We start from the raw sequence: 18,154 nt of genomic DNA, 5'->3' as shown, positions 1-18,154 counted from the left end.
GGGAGAGGGAAGAATGGAGAAAAAGGCGAGAAATTGATTGAGTGGGCAAACAAAAAGCTTTCTTTACAAATTACAGTCAGGCAAGGCAATTATGAAACTAAAATGTCTTGATGTTTTAGGTTTCTTTCCATTTCTTGTACTGAATCTGGTTTCTCCCCTCAAAGAAAGAAACATAATGCATTGGTAACTCATTTGAAGTATGAGTCAGATTTGTTTTTGTTTGTCTGTTTACAGTTATTACATAAACTACTTACATTCTTGGTTTGCATGCATGTCTTCCCTTGCGAGTATATCAGACTGTGGACATGCTTAGGTTCCAGATGCTTTTATCTAGTGTGTGTATATGCTAGTGTGTTTTTTTTCATTTAGCCCAATAAACACCATACGGCCAAACAGACCTCTCCCTTCCGCCGCTGCTGTCCCGCTACAGGGAAAGCGTTTAGCTAAGCCATTTAGTCCCATTTGTGGACAATCTGGTCTTATTTTAACATTGTTTTTATGTCTCAATCTTTTCTTGTTCGTTATCTGAACGTTAATATTAGACAAATAGCTTATGTTTTACTGTTTCTAATGCCGTAATAATATGCACTTCAATATCAATCTAAACTATTGATCTAACCACCGATTGCTTTTTAAGGAGTGATTGTCTGAAAAAAAAAAAGTGCACCCAGTTTTAAGTGTCTTCATTGCTGCAGGGCTCTGCTCTGTGTGAATGACTCCAGGAGGAATACCAGCCTTCTCTCATTGAGACCAAATATTGGATTTCAAGGGTGATGAATGTCCACTGCAGACTCATAGAGGTCAATGCAGCTTCAGCAGCAAGCGAACACCTGTCATATTTGAAAGGAAATTGGATTGCAAATGGGTCTCGTATGAACTGCATGGCCAAGCACAGAGAATTGTAATTTCCTCAATCAGATTGTTTAAAGACTGTCAATGGTTTGGGCTGAGATTAGAGAAAATACAATCTGGGTGTGGTCAGTTTAACAGAACATTTTGCTGCAGCAAAAGCATTGCCGATACTGAATGGACAGTCCTCTCACCACATTTCTTCTGGTTTTATGATTTAAGATTTTTTTCAGAAGCACAAACAATGAAATAGCATATTAGGAGCTCTCAAATGAATTGCATTACTGGCAGAGGTTCCAGTAGTGTGGTGTCCCTTTTAGTCTTTCTTTCTATTGTAGTGTGTCTGACGGGGTTAACATGATATCTGCCCGCCCCCTCTTTCCCCCACCTGTGACCTTCACAGGACTGAAAGGATGGAGGGCGGTGGGTGCAGGGTACAATCTTGACTGAGCTCTGCACAGTTACCATGGTGAGATGTGTCAGACTGACTCAGGCAGACTGTGTGCCTGTGACACTCTAGGTTTTGATCAGTGTTAAGTGGATGAAACAGAAAGAAAGAACGCAAAAGCACGGGAAGGGAGGGTGGTGAATATACAGAGGCAGAGAGGGTGGTACGGTGAGAAGGAAAAATACAGCAATAGACGCAGGTCTTTCAGAAATGTAGGTCTAGCATCACCGATAAACATCCTGATATTTTGGTGGTTTTTTAAAGACTGACATTTTGGAATATCTTCATAAAGTCATAGAGAATGTGAAAGAGAAAGAAAAAAGGAGCTTTGGTTAGAATGCATCTTTGAATTGAGTCTGTCATCAGCACCCAACAATGTTTCTTATATCACGTGGTCAACTCTCTCAACACATTTTTTTATTTCAGAGGACATGGATGGGATCGGAGGAGATGAGTTACAATATTTAATTCAACACCTTTTTCTCTCCATAGGCAGCAGCAAGCTTTCACTTCCATGACTGTGTGCGACTGAGTTTGTTTGTGTATTTGTGTCTTGCCATGGCTTATTAATGAGATGGTATTGACTTTAGCGTGTACTTAAGACTCAATTTCTCTCACTCTCTCTTGCAGCCCAGAGTCCAGAGTGCCGACTGGAGATATTCAGCCTCACTGAGAGCAGGCGGTATGATGCAGAGGTAAGAATCCAATTTATTTTCTGTCACTTGCACAAAGTATCTCAACAGTCAATTTTTTGCTAAAGACCAACAGGCATGTACGCTATTGTCCCACATGATAATATTCAAGCCAATAACCAAATCCGGCACCACAGACTGATCGTAAGAAGCAACCATTCTTCATTCTAGCTAATTCTGCGAGTTGTCTTGGATATCCTCAAATTGTCTACGGGAATGGCCTCAATATGCCAATGGGAAATCATGTGAACTGCAACTGAAAAACAAAGAAAAAAGTATTGAAGAGTCATTCTGCTGCCACCAAGAAGTCATTCTCTGAACAATGTGTTTCAGTTAGTTGACATTAAATAAAACGTAACATGAGACAGTACCTATTACTATATATTGACCATATGGAAAACATCTATAAATGTCTTGAAATCCTGACAGATCTGCATCACAGAGAGGATGATACATGTTTATACAATGGCCTCTTCCAGTATGTCTGAGATCATCTTGCTGGCAACTGCTGCTCAGCTGTGATGACACTTCTGAGGGGAAATTACAAGGACCTCGTATAAGTCTTTATCAAATCAGAATAAAAGCCATTAGAGCTGAAATTATTACCCAACTAATCAAGTAGTTGATTAACAGAACAATTATTTAAAATGTGATTCATAAATAATCAAGTATTTATAATGCAGAACATTTTCACTATTCTCTGACATATAGAACAAACGATTAATTGATTATTCTAGAAAATAATATGCAGATCAATCTACAATAAAAAGAATAGGTCAGTTGCTGCCCTAATTGCAAATATATATATATATATATATATAATATTGTATTTCTTATAACACAAGGTTTATTTGTTAACTTTAGCTACTTTAATGATTCAGATTAAACATATAAATACAATTATTAACAATAATTGATTATAACATATACTGTATAACAGGTTAAGATGAAACTTGTGTTATCTGCTTCTCTGCAGTATATATTTAAAAAACGAAATAAACATCACTCCTCTGTTGCTGTTCATCTACATGAGTCTACCGAGGCCCAAGTGCATTTGTTACATTATACTGTAGCTGCCGATATATGTATGAATGTGTGCACTCGGATGTCAATGTCAGATTAATAACTCTGGACCATCTGAGTGTCATTAATGTTATGCAGAATCCCTCATAATTACAGCAGGGATTAATGAGCGTTAATGTCCTTGTAGGCCAATCCAACACATTAAATCTTTCTCATCACTACCTCTGATGTGTTTTAGGTTGACTATCCCCATGTCCCATTACCAAGCCTTACTAAATGTTCATCTATAATCACAGCTTGTAGAGGAGATATCACACCCTTTAATGGCACTGACTTATTTCATTTCATTTAATCATTTAATAAGTGGAAATGATTTCCTACTAATTTTGTTTGTTATGGGGTTGAGTCTGGGGGAGGAAGGAGAGAGAAGGGCTGCTAGTACTGTAGATCAAAAATGTATTATCAGCCCAGTGTTTTCATTAATAATTCAACAGTGTATCTTGATAATGCTGATGCTTCGCAGCATTTAAAATGGCCTCCATCACCAAATCACTTGTGTTCTCCTCAAAGAACCACTGTACACAGGAATATAGCTTCTCATATACAGTATCTAAGTGCCCTTAATATTACTAACCTACAGACTTCTACACAATTCTATTTAAATGGTAAATGATTCCCAATATTTTTCATAAAGACTAAAGGCTGCTTATTTTCAATGAATTAACCAAGTATTGATGCCTTCGAAACACACACATTCCTTCATGAAGGTTAGATCCTAATCAAGACTATGGTAATGGTTCATGGTCTGGCTGTAACAGCATGTCTGTATAAATGGTTGATGCCCTCCTTGCTTGGATCATAACAGAAAGCAGGGGCCCTTTCTCATTGATCGTCATGGTCGAAATCTTATTGTCAGAGCCAGAACATATTTCTCTTTTTAAAGATAAGGTAGAAGCAGTGAGAGAGAGAACTGTGGTTTGTATCAACATTTATTTTTGCAATTGTTAAGTACTACAGAGAGCGAAGCATTTTTTAGTAGAGGGGAGGGTGCTGAAATCCCACAGAGGGAGTGTGAAAATGTAAGAGCGACCATCTGTAATCCATAATCCAGAGAATTCCAGACAAATCTAGGGTGAATACTTTAATCCTAATCTGATCATTGCATTTTCTAACCCCCACAAATAGAGTACCAAAGTTTGAATCTGTAATATTGTGTATTATGGCAAACACATGGACACAACAAAATGTAATATGTGGGATCTTATACGTCACAGTCATCACTTAAAGCTTAAAAAGTAAAACTTCTGTTTTGCGGTTTAATTTAGCATGGGTTAGTATATCATATCTGAGAGAATACCAGTGTGTAATATGTGCATGTTTGTTTCTTGTGTTCCAGCTCAGTGCACATGGAAGAGTCCGCAGTAATGCAAGGAGCCCAGGGTGTCCTGGTTCAGAACTGGCCCACTGCGTCTAGCGCTGCTGGTAAGAATTATACTTTCACCTAAACCATCACAACTCAATTAAACACTGTTTTAGGCACAGTCAAAGAAAATGAAAAAACATTAAAGAAATGAAGGAGTTGATTTGGTATACCATGTGGAAATCTGTACAGCATGATCCATATTCAGACAAAACCCTCGAAGAGTATCTTAAACCAATAACTCTACATTCCTCAAGAGTTTATCAAACCACAAGAGAGTAATACAATGAGGAATACAGATATATCATTTACGAGACCTCCCCCCCCCAACCAGTCCTAACACTTCCCACTGATGCAGGGAGAGGAAATGACACATGCTACGAATAGGCGTAGATAGATATCTCTGCTCTCTGTATCAGTAAAGGAGACAATACTGACAAGAAAAGGGCGACAGAGAGACAAACATTTATTGGATTATCAGCAAGATGTTTACAGAGGAATAAACCACTGAGCGACAGATGACAAACATTAGAAAACACTATTCAAATACAATTATATATCCTCCCCTTTATCTTTCTTGTTCTTTTGTTCAGCTAATAATATTATTCATATATTTAAATGTAATCATAAGCTTTTAATACATTTATTATGGACATATGGTCATTTGAAACATGGCATCTGTACATAACACAATTGTGTATTATATTTAACGTACAGTTGAAAGCTTTGTAAATAGATTTTAAAATAACTTGCTCTCAAGGAAACACCATTTTAAATAATGTTAGCTATCAGGCCTTTCAGTTGCAAGCTCAGCTCATGCAATTGAAAAAAGGAGTCAAATTAAATGAGTACATGTTGGCAGTGCTTTTGCTGTAAAGCAGATGCAGGCAAGTGACTCATATGAAAGTTTCAACTTCAGCTTGTTACTTGATAACCATTACGTTTAAATGTAACATTCTACACAACTTGCCACATAGTTGGAAACGGAACAAATGCATAAATATCGCAAGAGGTGACTTTCCTCATAATCACAGGGAAGTGGGCTCAAAAGGGATTAAGAGTGAAGGAGAAAAAAGAGTGACCTGGCAGAGAGATGGGAGAGAAAGGAGAGAAAACTAGATGGAAGTATCTCCAATAAGAGACCTGGAGATACGACGGAAGTGTAATTACATTGTAATTAAGAAAATAGAGATGGCCTGTATGGTGTCTTTTATAGACAGAAGGCGGTGCAGACAAGCTACCTACACACTCACTACTTTCTCTTCCAGCCACACACACAAATACACACACACACACACACACACACACACACACACACACACACACACACATCCTCCTCCACTCTGCCATTGATTTGTTGCCTTGGCTGAGGACGTACAGCCTGCAGGCACTTCACAACATGAGAGATAGAAACAGAGAGAGGTCAGAACAGGCAGCAGTGACGTCTTCAGGGTGGGTCAGTGGTAACAGGATCAGCTGGTGAGGATTTAAGGTGGTCTAATTTAGCACTTTCAGAACAACACATTTTGCAAACACTAAGCGTGCTTCGCCTAAGGGCTAACTGTCCCTTCTTCATGTCTTTGTTATCCAGGTTAAGATTGAAAATATGAATTTAAGGTCAGAATCTAGGGTTGGATTAACAGTAATTCAGGGTTAAGAGTGTTGGATAATATGAACATAATGTATTTGTAGAGCTTCCTGACTGGAGCACAAGATTGGGAAAGATGTGTGTTCACACTTTGAAGTTGGTTCTGTTCATCATCTCTCAGAAATGAGAGGAATGGAGATATGTATTCAATGTGGCCTGTCACGTCACTATGAGTCACAGTCTGTGCTATTTTCAGCCAAATCATCTTGTTTGTTGCAGGCTGCGATCGTGAGGTGGACAGCAGGAGTATATCAAAGTTGGGTTTGTTGAGGGAATTGTTTGACTGATAATGCTGTTACTGTAGGGTGATGGTTTGAATCACAGTAGTTTTAAAATAAAAAGGTGAGATAGAGGTGCAGCTGACAACGCCCCTGCTTCTTCCTCTCCGATTAGTGGATGTGTGTGTCTGCGCGTTGCATCTTATTTCGTGTTTTTAGTGTGTTGTGTGCTTGGCTCTGTGTTTCTAAGTGTGTTGTGGCTGCCTGCTTTGTGTGCTGCCCCCGCTGTGACAGATGGAGCGCAGCCCACACCCAGATTAACAGATCCGCATTAATGAAATCATGGTTCTGCTTGCTGTCAAACTCTCTCTCACTGTCTGTGTGTCTTTATACTCTGTCTCTCCCCACTATTTCACAAGAGTACAAACCAAAGGCGTAGAGGGCTTCAGAGATAACTCTGCAGTATTGCAACCATCCCCTGGAGAGATTGGGCAGAGAGAGGCAGGGAGAAGGGGGATGGGCAGGTTGCAGAGCGAGGGATTGAGAAGAAACACATGCGCCATAAAGATAGACACGGTGGAGAGGAAAGTAAAGACATGAAAAACATCAACTGGGAGGCGGTGACAATGAGTAAATCAGAGTGTTTGAGTGTAGCAAAGAAAGCAGAGGGAACTGAGGCTGCTGTTGCCAAGGGAGAGTGGCTAGACTACAAGAGGGAGAGCGAGAGAGAGCTTGCAGCATTATACTCCATCAACACAAGCACTGTCACCATGACTCCTACCAATGTCCTACTGTCGGATGTAGTTTCCACGGCAACCATTCATGGCCTCTAATATTGGCAGGAGAAAGAGGAAGGTGGTAGTGGTGGGGGGGGGGGCGTTATATAGAGGGGAGTGCAACATATGGTGTGGGCAAACGAATCAGGGGGGAAGGGTAAAAAAGATTGTGGGATCAGGTGAAGGACAAGACAATGGGTGCTGCAGGCTGGAATACGTGTACAAGAACACATGTTAAAACAGAGCAGGAGGGGATGGAGTTAAGCAGGTAGGGAAGTACGTGTTTGAAAAGTAAGGGGGTAAGAGGTGCAAAGGGAAAGGAGAGCAGAGGAGTCAGTAACGGAAGGCGAGTGACCTATATTCACTGCAGGGCGGTGGTGTACTGCAGAGGTGGATGCAGGTTTGTTGTTTTCTGTATATCACACACTGAAAACTACACACAGAGAAAGAAAGGAACACCTATTTGATTAGAGTTAACAGTAATCCACTGCACCCGGCACTTGTCAAGGCAAAAATAGACTCAAGGTTGGAGGCAAAATGCCAAGAGAGAGAGGTGGTCAAGAGAAGCCTTCTTGCTTCATTTTGTTTCCTCAATGCGCAAGGACTTGACGATAGTGTCTGCTCGGTGGCATCTATGGCCATAACATTTTTGCATTAACATTTACTTTATCTATGTTATTCTCATCAGGCAGGAAAGGAGCATGTTTCCATATATTTTGTACATTATACACGTGTACATTGTGTGTGTGATGTGAGTAGTGTAAGGCTATATGTATGTCTTACTTTAGGCATGCAGTATTTGAATTAGGCTGCATTTGATATCTAAATACAATCACAACTGCAGCACAGTCTACAAATGGTCAGAGACTTCTCGCGATTTTGAAGTCTCTCCGCCCCATCTGTTTCCTGTTCTTTACGTCAGTTATTTTTCCCTCCTTTATTGTTACTGTTTGTGTTCCCATCCTGCATTTTCTGAGTCTTTATATATCCTGCCAGCTCTCTCCCCTCTCTTTCTCTCTGGAGATTAAATACATTTCTACATCAGTGTTTAATTATTTGATGTCATCGCACATATACTGACATATAAAGTATACACACAGAGACATACTGCTAACAATCCAAACTCCCACACATGGCCCTACCTTCGGTGTTATTGTTATTGTGTTAAGCCCTGTCACTTGGGATTGCTTGTATCCACCATCTGCCACAGGATCCAGCTGGGAGCAGACGGCAAGGTGCTCAACCTGGCATGAAACCCAAACAGACACACACAAATAAACACACACACACACACACGTATACATCGTTGTCTCCAAAATGAATTTGCAGCGGACTATTCGAAAAACCACATACAGCCATCATTATTGTATAACTACCCATAACAGTGTTTCTTTTTGTATTTCACTGCTAAGGAATATATGGTAATTCATGCAGGCACTTTTTATATATATCACAACCAGGCATAGCAGTGGAAACACAGACACATGAATAATAATTAGGTTCAGAACAGACACAAAATCACATTTTGTTTCTAGCACCAGATACCAACTAACTGCAGCAGCACACAGACAAACACAGGGGCTATTTTATAGAAGGGTGTGGTCCTCAGCTGCCTGTTTGCTATCATATAACAATCACATATTTCTCTACCACTGCAGTGTGAAAGAAAAAACCCATCTTCGGATCCTTTTCATCTTTTTTCCCTCCCCCCACCCTGGCGGGTTTGGTTTTGAGCATCATGTTCATATCTGTATACCTGCACTTCCTGGGCCCTCTTCTTCTTCTTCGTCTTCTTCTTCCTCCTCCTCCTCCTCCTCCTCCTCCTCTCTCCTCCTCCTCCTCTCCTCCTCCTACTCATCTCCTCCTCCGCCTCCTCCTCCTCACCAGTTATGTTAACGTTTCACTGCGCTCCACTGCGCTTTCTGCCCACTGGCCCGATGGTAGGGCGAGACAGGGGATTAATAAGTAATGTGGGCAAAATGGGAGCTTGGCTGATGTAAATGGTGCTTTGTGAAAAGCTGGGCATAGCAATATGGAAGCGATCGGACATTCACACACAGAGATGTTGGAATTGAAGAGTTCAAAGATAAATATGTAGAAAATATCATTCTGTAATGCTAACATATTGATTACAGTGGCTTTTGAGTCGTTCTTGCATTTTAAATATAGAGGGTTTCAGATGCTGCTAGTTACTGATGCATGGAGAGTAATAGAGCTGGGGGCATCACTATGAAACAACAACCCATCCTAGTCTCTAATGTCGGTAATGATCACTGATGGACAAGCTGTTTAATACCCAATCACATTAATGTTACCATAAACATTGATAGTCATGATTAAGACTTGTCAATAACTGGGAGGGACGGGTGTTTGCTGGCTGAGTTTTCACGCAAGATGAATTGAAAGGTCAGAGGAAATGAGCGAAAGAGAGAAAGGGAGGTTGTGAAAGATGAACAGGGAGGAGAGAAGTGAAGAAGTTTTGCTCTGCAACAGCCATCGACAAATCAGAACGGAGCAATGGCTCTGTGGAGATCACAGTTGGGAGAGGTGAATCTTACCACAGAGAAGGAAAAGACACAGAGAAAAGGCAGGAAGCAAATACAGTGAGAACAGACATGCAGTATAAGGAGTTAGATACACATGTGTTGTTTATTGAGGGACTGTATAGCTGGCATTACTGAGCAAATCGAATCAAAACTAAATGTTCTGATTATTTAAAAAGTACTTTATAAACCTCCCACTGCATCAAAGAGTATTATGATGTGACCTTTTCAGTTGAACCAGACATCAGTGTGTCCCATGATTTGACTTCAGCATCAGACATTGACCCTTTCAACAGCCATGCCCTTTTTGCTCTGCTCTTACCATGACTCATCACTCTCCGGGGTGTTATTTTGTTTGTATATCTAAGTTTGCATCGGGGGACTTGGGTCTCATCGAGTTCCCGCATTGAGTTAGGAAGGTCATTTTCTTCCAAAAAAGAGCGTGGATAGTTCAGAGAAATGCATTGCCAGCACTCCAGTTTTTGTGTTTAGGCAAGGCAAGGCAAGGCAAGTTTATTTATATAGCACTTTTCAACACAAGGCAATTCAAAGTGCTTTACAAAAAATGAAAGAGATTAAGAAAATGGCATTTAAAATCAGTCATCAAAAAGAAAAGCTAATAAAATAAACATTAAAAGAAAAAATACATGGATAAAAGTTACAGTGCAGTCAATTAAACATTAAAAGAAAAAAGTACATGGATCAAAGTTACAGTGCAGTCTAAGATATGAATAGTTCAATTAAAAGCAGCGACAAAAAGAAAAGTCTTCAGCCTGGATTTAAAAGTAGTCAGAGTTGCAGCGGACCTGCAGGTTTCTGGGAGTTTGTTCCAGATATTTGGAGCATAATAACTGAACGCTATTATTGTGCTCCTTTTTCTTATGTTCCTGCCTTCCTTTTGAGATTATAGAATTAGGGTCATGTTTCTGCTTGGGGAGTGCAAAGAGGACTTATCAACTGGGGGAAGACCCTTGTAAATACATATGACTCTAGCTGTCTCTGTGTCTACATGTGAAGGAAGCAGTGACTGGATCTGTCCTCTCCTAATCTCCTCAATCGCATTGTCAAATTCATTTTTCTCACTTCTGCTCTTGCAGTTGATTTGTCACAGTCAGTGAAGGTATGAGAACCTTTGGGGAAAGTGATGTGAAACAATTCAAATGCATGAACCATGCAAATCTCACTGTGGTCCCTGTCTGACTTTAAAAAAACTAATCTGAGAGAATTAAACATGATATTGAAAATGGAAACTCAGACTAGGACAGCAACTACAAATGTGAATTATTGAGCAACCTCCCAATGAATCTATCAATAATTGGGTTAGTCTATCAAATGTGAGAAAATAGGGAAATGTGCTCATCACAAATTCCTAAGTGCCAGGGTCCAAATCCCAGAGCAGTTTTGTGCAGTGTTATTTGTTATTCAATTTATAATCTATGCCCTAATTCAGACATTATTTTGTATATATTCAACTTCAAGCATTTTAAAGAATTGTTTCTGCACCGTTGTCTAATTCGACCTAAGAAGCAAGGAAAGGCTTAACAGTGTTGCATGCCTCTGTGATCTGGATTGTATGCCAGCAGGAGATGACATGTTTGCCATGGATTACTCGGAGAGCAAATCTTACTGAGAGCTTGTACATTAAAATGCTAGAATATTGAAAAACAAGTTTGAAGATTAAGTGTTAAATTGACTAAAAGTAAACACTAAAATGGCAGACATTTTAACACATTATATTTGACAAAGTGAAATAATTAATACCACTATTATACAAGTAAAGCTTTATAAATGCTAGTGACCAATGACAAAATCAGTTTTGATCAGTCATCATCTTGCATTTGTATACCAATGAAAAGCAGCACAATAACAGCCCAACACAAACATATGAACTTCATATGAGACTCTTGTTGGTCTCAGTGATGTAATGGATAATTTAGATATATCAACCGGTCCCTATTGCTTTAACTACCGTTTGCATTCTCGATGACCCACTATACTTAAGATGACACAGTTTATTTAGTTTAAGAGAGGCAGCATAAATAAAGCTGAAACCACACATAGACAAGATTTGAATATGGTATTCTCTGCCCTGGGTACTGCATGAGGTCAGGCTTCTTCTTCGAGACACTGTTCCTTCTGGTTGGATGGAGCCCTGCTTAGTTAATCTTCCCTTTGGAAAGAACTCAGAAAAAACGTCTGAGAAATAAAATAAATATGTGAGGCAAGTAGGTCATTGCTGTGAGGAAAGAACCAAAGAGACATTATTTTAGCTGGGAGACTTTGATTAGTTTATTTATAGACTAAACCATTTACACCTGCCACTTACTGAATACCAATATGTTGGGTTTGTGTGCACTTTTCCTTCATCTTTGGCAAGACACTGACGTTGAATTCCTCAAAAATACTTGACCACCAAAACAATTCTTTAAAATAATGACTAAGTGTCTACTGTTTCATCATAGAGTGCCATGGATGTTAGCTCGGACTAGGAGGGAGTCTTTGATTTATTGCCCACTTAGCAGTTTCTTCTTGGAGACCTCCCATTAAGTACAACCACCTCCCGCTTTTTATAGCATGTCATGGCCGTTCCCTCAAGGAATGCCACTCATAGACTGATTCGTTTTTTACAGTGGTTGCAGGGCATCAGTGAACTCTCCAAAATGTAGTAGAGTAAATACAGTAGTCCCGAAAGGTGCTTTTTTATGGCCAGCCACTAGGAATGCCTTTAACAACCATAGGATGTGAGCTCAAAAGGTGCAGATCTCAAATGCAGAAATAAAAATGTATTTATGCCAAAGAGAGATACTTATAGACCATGAAAGATATTATTTATAAAAAGGTATTTGGAGATAATGCAGTAGGAGTCATTAAGTATACTGTATATCTTGTGCATTTAAAAAGAGGAGACATAGGGGCCTATTTGCTTTTGTGCGACAGCAGCTCAGCAACAAAAACTTGAAATCTAGCCATCTTTATATATACAGGAAACTGTGCTAAATGTTCGTTTATTTAAAGAAGAATACTATAGCCATTCATAAACACTTACAATGTGTATACATTTTTACAAAACAGAAGTTGTGAGCTCATTAGACGTCACAGTCTTTACTATAAACACCTCACATTTTGCACCCGCACTTAGAAACAGATCTATTTCCACATTAAACTGAAACTGTAAATTGGACAAATGTTTGGGAAATCTAGCTGAATGTGTTCTATAAACCTTCCGTATGATACCTCCTCTAAATATTTATTAAATCTTCCACTTCATTTTGAAGGCACAAACACAACCTGTCAGATGATGGGCAAATTGTGCTGCAGAATGCATCACATGTAATGTGAAAGGCTTAGTACATGTCAATCTTCCCCAGTTTGTTTGAAGGACTCAGCTTTTCATGTATCAATGAGTCTATACAAATCATAACTATTGGTCATTTGTTATACCTAATCTGTTTAAAGCAAATAGATTTTTTTTTTTAAATAACCCATCCTCCATCTCTGTTTCTTTCAGATGCTGAAGGGGGAGAAGTTTCTCCCCCAATGGGTGCTGGCGTAGACAGCAACAGCTGGCACTTTCGCTATGGCCCCCCCGGCTGTCCTGGTGGACCCCCGCAGCACCTGAAACCTGGCGATGTTCCCCCAGAAGCCTTCATCATCCCTGGCTCGCCCGCCATTATATCCATCAGACAGAACCAGGGAGGAGAGGACGACAAGAGCGATTTCATCACCTTTGGAAAGAAAGAGGAGGCCAAGAAGAAGAAGAAGAAGAAGAAGGAGAAGAAAGACAAGAAGGATAAGGGGAAGGATGATGGAGATGAGTAGAGGAGCGGAAAGAGTAACTAATAAAGAAGAAAAGGGCGCTGTTAAAACAGAGGTACCAACCAAAGTCCACTGGGTAAAGAGAAAATGTGAAAACTATTTTAGATTTTCCAATTTAATTTTATTACCTAATTTCACTGATAAGATTCTAAACAACCTGGCCTTACCAAGATGTATTTTACCATCAGCCCCTTACTGAAGGTACATCATTGATCTTGCCTTGATAACAATAAAATGATTGATTTTGCTCCACGCCCCTATGTGCCTACATACCCTGAGTCAACTCATGTCAGTCATCTCTTCCAATAAGGAATGACAACTCTTTGCCCTCGTCTTGAACTTTGTTATCCTTTAACCCACTGGGCACGTTGGCACCTCTGTCTTACCCCCTCCCCAACTGATGTGTAAACCATTCTCTCTGAGAGAAGACAAATACTTTGTACAAGAACAACAAAAAGCTCTGTGCCAGCCAAGGAAAAGAGAGAAAGCGTCAAAGAAGATTGGGACAGATGCATGCCATCTGGAGCTGGACACACACTACTTGTAAATAGCACAGGAGAGTCACTGAAACTAAGGCTTACATGACACTGCTGCAGATTCCTCTGATAGATACCAACAGTGTTTCCTGAGATCTTTATGAAACCACATGCACACATACGCATGCTCACACATTCAAACATAAATACACATACTTACCATGGCAAAGTAGACAAGGAAAGCACTTGAGAACTAGAGAGAGAAATAAAAAAGGAGAGTAAATCCACTGACATCAAATAAATGTGCTTAAAAGTAGACAAGCTTTTTGCCCTGCACTGTCGCCTATGCGGTGCGCATGTGCACATGGACTCTCTCCGGATGGAAGCAGAATCCTTTGCAACCACTCTGTATTTCCTCGCTGCATTTGAATGACACAGAGAGCTTCATCTCATACCAGAACTCCAACTGAGGAATGCAGAGAGTACCTGAAATATTGAGAAATGGAAGGATGTCTCACACTCTCCTGAGGATCACGGAGGGGAGAGTCCTGCTGAGCTGGCTTGTGACTCCTCTTAAAGTCAGTGGACTCTTATGAAACATTACAGAATCTTAGGAGTCTTGAGATTTTGACCACACCTTCTCTTCTCCCCCGGCCGCAGCAAAAGCCTAATGCTTTCTGCTTTGAATGTTTGGTAGCAACCAGTCCTTACCTGATACCTTGAGTTTACAACTGCTCACTTGCTTGTACTTGCCCCAAGCTGCCACGAGCCGTCGTCACCTCCCCCAGCTGCCTTTTCTTCTCCACGGTCACCCATCCCACTGGCTGCCTCTTCATGTGATGATGAACTTATTCTGTTGTCCATTTTTTCTCTAAAGAGATTACATACTCCTACATTATTTATTTTTCTTCCTTTTAAGCTTTAACGCGTGTCATGCCCATTATTACCCTCAGACACTGCGCCCAGCCCCCGCTCTGACCCCTGCTCAGGATTGATCCTGGGAATGGCCTGCTCTGAACATTGTGGTGTGCTGAGAACAGCATGGAGTAATGTGGATGTGGCCTGGGGAATCCCAGTCGTGGGTATATGCCCTGAACTCTTGTCAGATGTCTCTCTAAGTACACAACGGTTCAGTGCTTTTAACTTGCGTATACAACAGTATACTGTTAATTCCCTGTGTGTTGCCATTGATGAGAGGGGAGCAGGTGGGATGAAGCATTATACTGGGATGGAGGACTGGGATAAAGTGAGGAGAAGGGTGCCGTGGGCTGGCCCTCCATCTCCGTGTACAAGAGAAGAAAGTTGTCCTCCAAATTGATTGTTTAGGATCATTGAATCACATATTAGCTTTTATCTACATTGTAAACGTATAGCGTAGACTTTTCATAGATTGTCTCTGCATTAGTCATTGAAAACTACTTAAAAATGGGCATCTAGGGATTCCCATCCCATGGCTATATCCCACCAATCCTCTCTCAGGAGGTTTTGAAAAAGGGGCTCACCCATGCCTCAAGACCTGCTTCTGTTGGTTCCCCTCCCCTGCCTGTAACTTGTTGCCACGTCCCCAAAGTTGTGCGGCTCAGTATGACGTCACTCCATTAAGTGGCTGCTGCATGTACTGCTCTAAGGAAACACATACTATATAGAGAAATATATATATAAATAGATAGATGGCTATGATTTTATTATTTTGTATTATCACTTTTCTGCATTACTCGCACAGGAGATATTTGTATGTACTTCTGTCTCTGCCAAACATCTATGTACTACAAACTTCACGCTCTACCGATGTTGTACGGCATCCACAAAACCTCTTTAGATATTTGTAAATGCTATAGTGTGAGACCTTTCAACGCAAGTTTGTTATTTTTATTTTACCAACTATGATTTTTGCTTTTGAAAACAAGCAAAGCTAGTAAAAAAGAAAAGAAAAAAAATCACTCTTTGTGTCCAGCTTTGACATGACGATCTAACTAACACTGTAATATTGTAACTGAAATGTGTATGATCCTATGATGAGCTATCACTTCCCTTTCACTCTTAAAAAAAAATAAAAAATGACTGAAAAAAATATTCCAGTGTATAAAAAGGTATATGTAGTGTATGCTTATGTTTAGTGAGTTCATGCTGTCATTCTTTCCCAATGTTTGGTGGTGAACTATGGTGGCAATGTGATGTCCTAAATGGACTGGCCATGATCTGTTGTAAAACCTTTTTTTTTTGTACACCTGCTCATCAACTGTGACAGTGAAGTAGTGAATTTCATTTCATTCATTTATTTTCAGACTTTTTTTTATTTTTACCTAAATGGATACAGTGGTAATGTGTTTTGTTAATAAATCACTAATAAAGTTTTCTTTCTTAAAAATAAATGTGAATTAATTGTCTTGGGGGTATTAATGTGTGTGTGTCCTTACTTTTTTATTTTTCCATCTGTGATTTGAACAAAGGTATTGCAATGAAATAATTTGGTGATGGAGAGGAAATTCAGAATATGGTTGAATTTAGATAATAACCTAGTTTTGTCAATTCAATTATATCTCACTTGCTCACATTATACATTTCTTCGTTGCACTATCAAGCATTCAGAGACGGACACAGTCAAAATGACCTGTCCAGCACTGAAGCCTCATTTCTCCTTGTTAAAAGCCGTGGTCACAGATGGTCCAAATAGTCCCTTGTGAAAAGAAGCTTCCAGACGCAAAACAATTTCATAGAGTGGCTGATTCGATTTATAATATCCCATTGGGTGAGTTTTTAGGGAAAAAAACACTCAATAGAGTGACATCATCCTGACCTGGATCAAATGCAACATTGATAATCAATAATTGTATCCAGCCATCTTCTCAGGCAGTCAGCTCAAGTATTTACTAAATGGTAATTTAAAGTGATACAGGAACTATAACAGTTTTCCCATTCTTACATGTTGTTTGCCTGGAAATAAACATAGATTTAGATGAATTCATGGCAGTGTTAAATAGATAAGTTCCTGCATTTGTTTGTCTTAATACTGATGCTTGGAATATAAACAATATGAAAAATCATGTGAAAATGCCTTTTTATATAATTCCCTCCAGGAGACGACACAACTGTTTTTCTATGGTTACAGCTATTTGGGCAATAGTCTCTATGGCAACAGCCTTATATTCTTAGCAAGGAGGCCAGTTGAAGCAGTGGGGTGCACTGGATGGGGTCATGGTTATATGCCACAGATACAGCAGATGACTCTGGCTGCTGATCTGATGATGCAGTACCAACAGTGTCTCTGACTCCTCTCTCGCATTTGACTGTTGAGCAACACATCGCTGAAAGAAAAATACTTTAATAAAAAACACTTACACCCACACATTTTAAATGCCTAGTTACACATTCCCATGAGCATTAACAAAACATGCTCTGGTCTCTCTCAATTTAGCCCCGTTTCAGTTATACAAACAAATGAATAAACAAGCAAACTGGCAATGTGCAAGAAGCCTGCAGTGTTTGGTCTGCAGAGCAGCAAATCTCTGGCTAATGAATATGGATATATTTTTATGGCAGAGTGAACAGAGCCATGCAAGCAGAGCAGTGGGCCAATCTGCTCGCTCTCTACATAAGATGCTTGGTCCAGAGAGACAAATGTAAACCAGTTTGAACATAACATATACAAACACCCCTCTTTATTGTGCAGTGCCTGCGTCTATACCTTCATTTATGTGTTATATATTAAACCAACTATGAGAGCAAGTGCAAAGCAAACGGTCTAGTGTGAAAGGCTCTTAAAAACAAATAAAGCATTAGGGTGCACTGGAGCTGAAGTGTGAATGTGTTTGTCTTAGTGAGTGTGTTGGCTGGTGATGTTGCAGCTGCAGTGACTCAGCAAAACCCTCATCCTGCTGAGGAAAGCAAATTGAGTGACTTGGAAGCAACCAGGATGAAGATGGAGATATTAATGTGCATAATAATCGTTTGACTGCGGCAATAACTGTACCACAAGTATGTGTGAGAATAGAGTGCAAAAGAGCTAATGAAACAGTAGGTTAATCATTTAGTACATTTTTTCAAACTGTCAGGGAAAATGTTCTTAATTGGCCTGCTTTTATCCTAAATATAAATTAATAGATGATAGTTGGTGTTTTATGGAATTTGAAGTAAATGACATGTGTATTTATTACACAGATTACCCGGCATGCCTGAGAAGTACCCGTATGTGCACTCATAGCGCATGCGCAACTTTAACCAAAATGCTCGTTCACATCAAGCACG

At 39.8% G+C, this 18,154-nt stretch overlaps 1 protein-coding gene across 13 annotated transcripts in view; it reads left to right on the top strand.

Annotated features, from left to right (window-relative positions):
• The window catches only part of LOC117555896 (protocadherin alpha-C2-like), a 206,894-nt gene extending 190,600 nt beyond the window's left edge, over nucleotides 1-16,294 (top strand). For 12 of the 13 annotated variants that reach the window (XM_034230942.1, XM_034230940.1, XM_034230941.1 and 9 more), the window contains exons 2-4: nucleotides 1,928-1,992; nucleotides 4,409-4,494; nucleotides 13,126-13,436. In XM_034230942.1, coding sequence (XP_034086833.1) covers nucleotides 1,928-1,992; nucleotides 4,409-4,494; nucleotides 13,126-13,436 — 462 coding nt within the window. Of the gene's footprint in view, nucleotides 1-1,927; nucleotides 1,993-4,408; nucleotides 4,495-13,125 lie in introns of all 13 variants that reach the window. The other variant, XM_034230933.1, reaches the window with a different exon arrangement.
• The last annotated feature ends 1,860 nt before the right edge of the window (nucleotides 16,295-18,154 follow it).

The sequence above is a fragment of the Gymnodraco acuticeps genome, unplaced genomic scaffold (assembly GCF_902827175.1).
Source record: "Gymnodraco acuticeps unplaced genomic scaffold, fGymAcu1.1, whole genome shotgun sequence".
In the NCBI taxonomy this organism is placed as follows: Eukaryota; Metazoa; Chordata; class Actinopteri; order Perciformes; family Bathydraconidae; genus Gymnodraco; species Gymnodraco acuticeps.
Note: the sequence above shows the minus strand (reverse complement) of the source record. Positions and strands in the feature narration are given on the sequence as shown.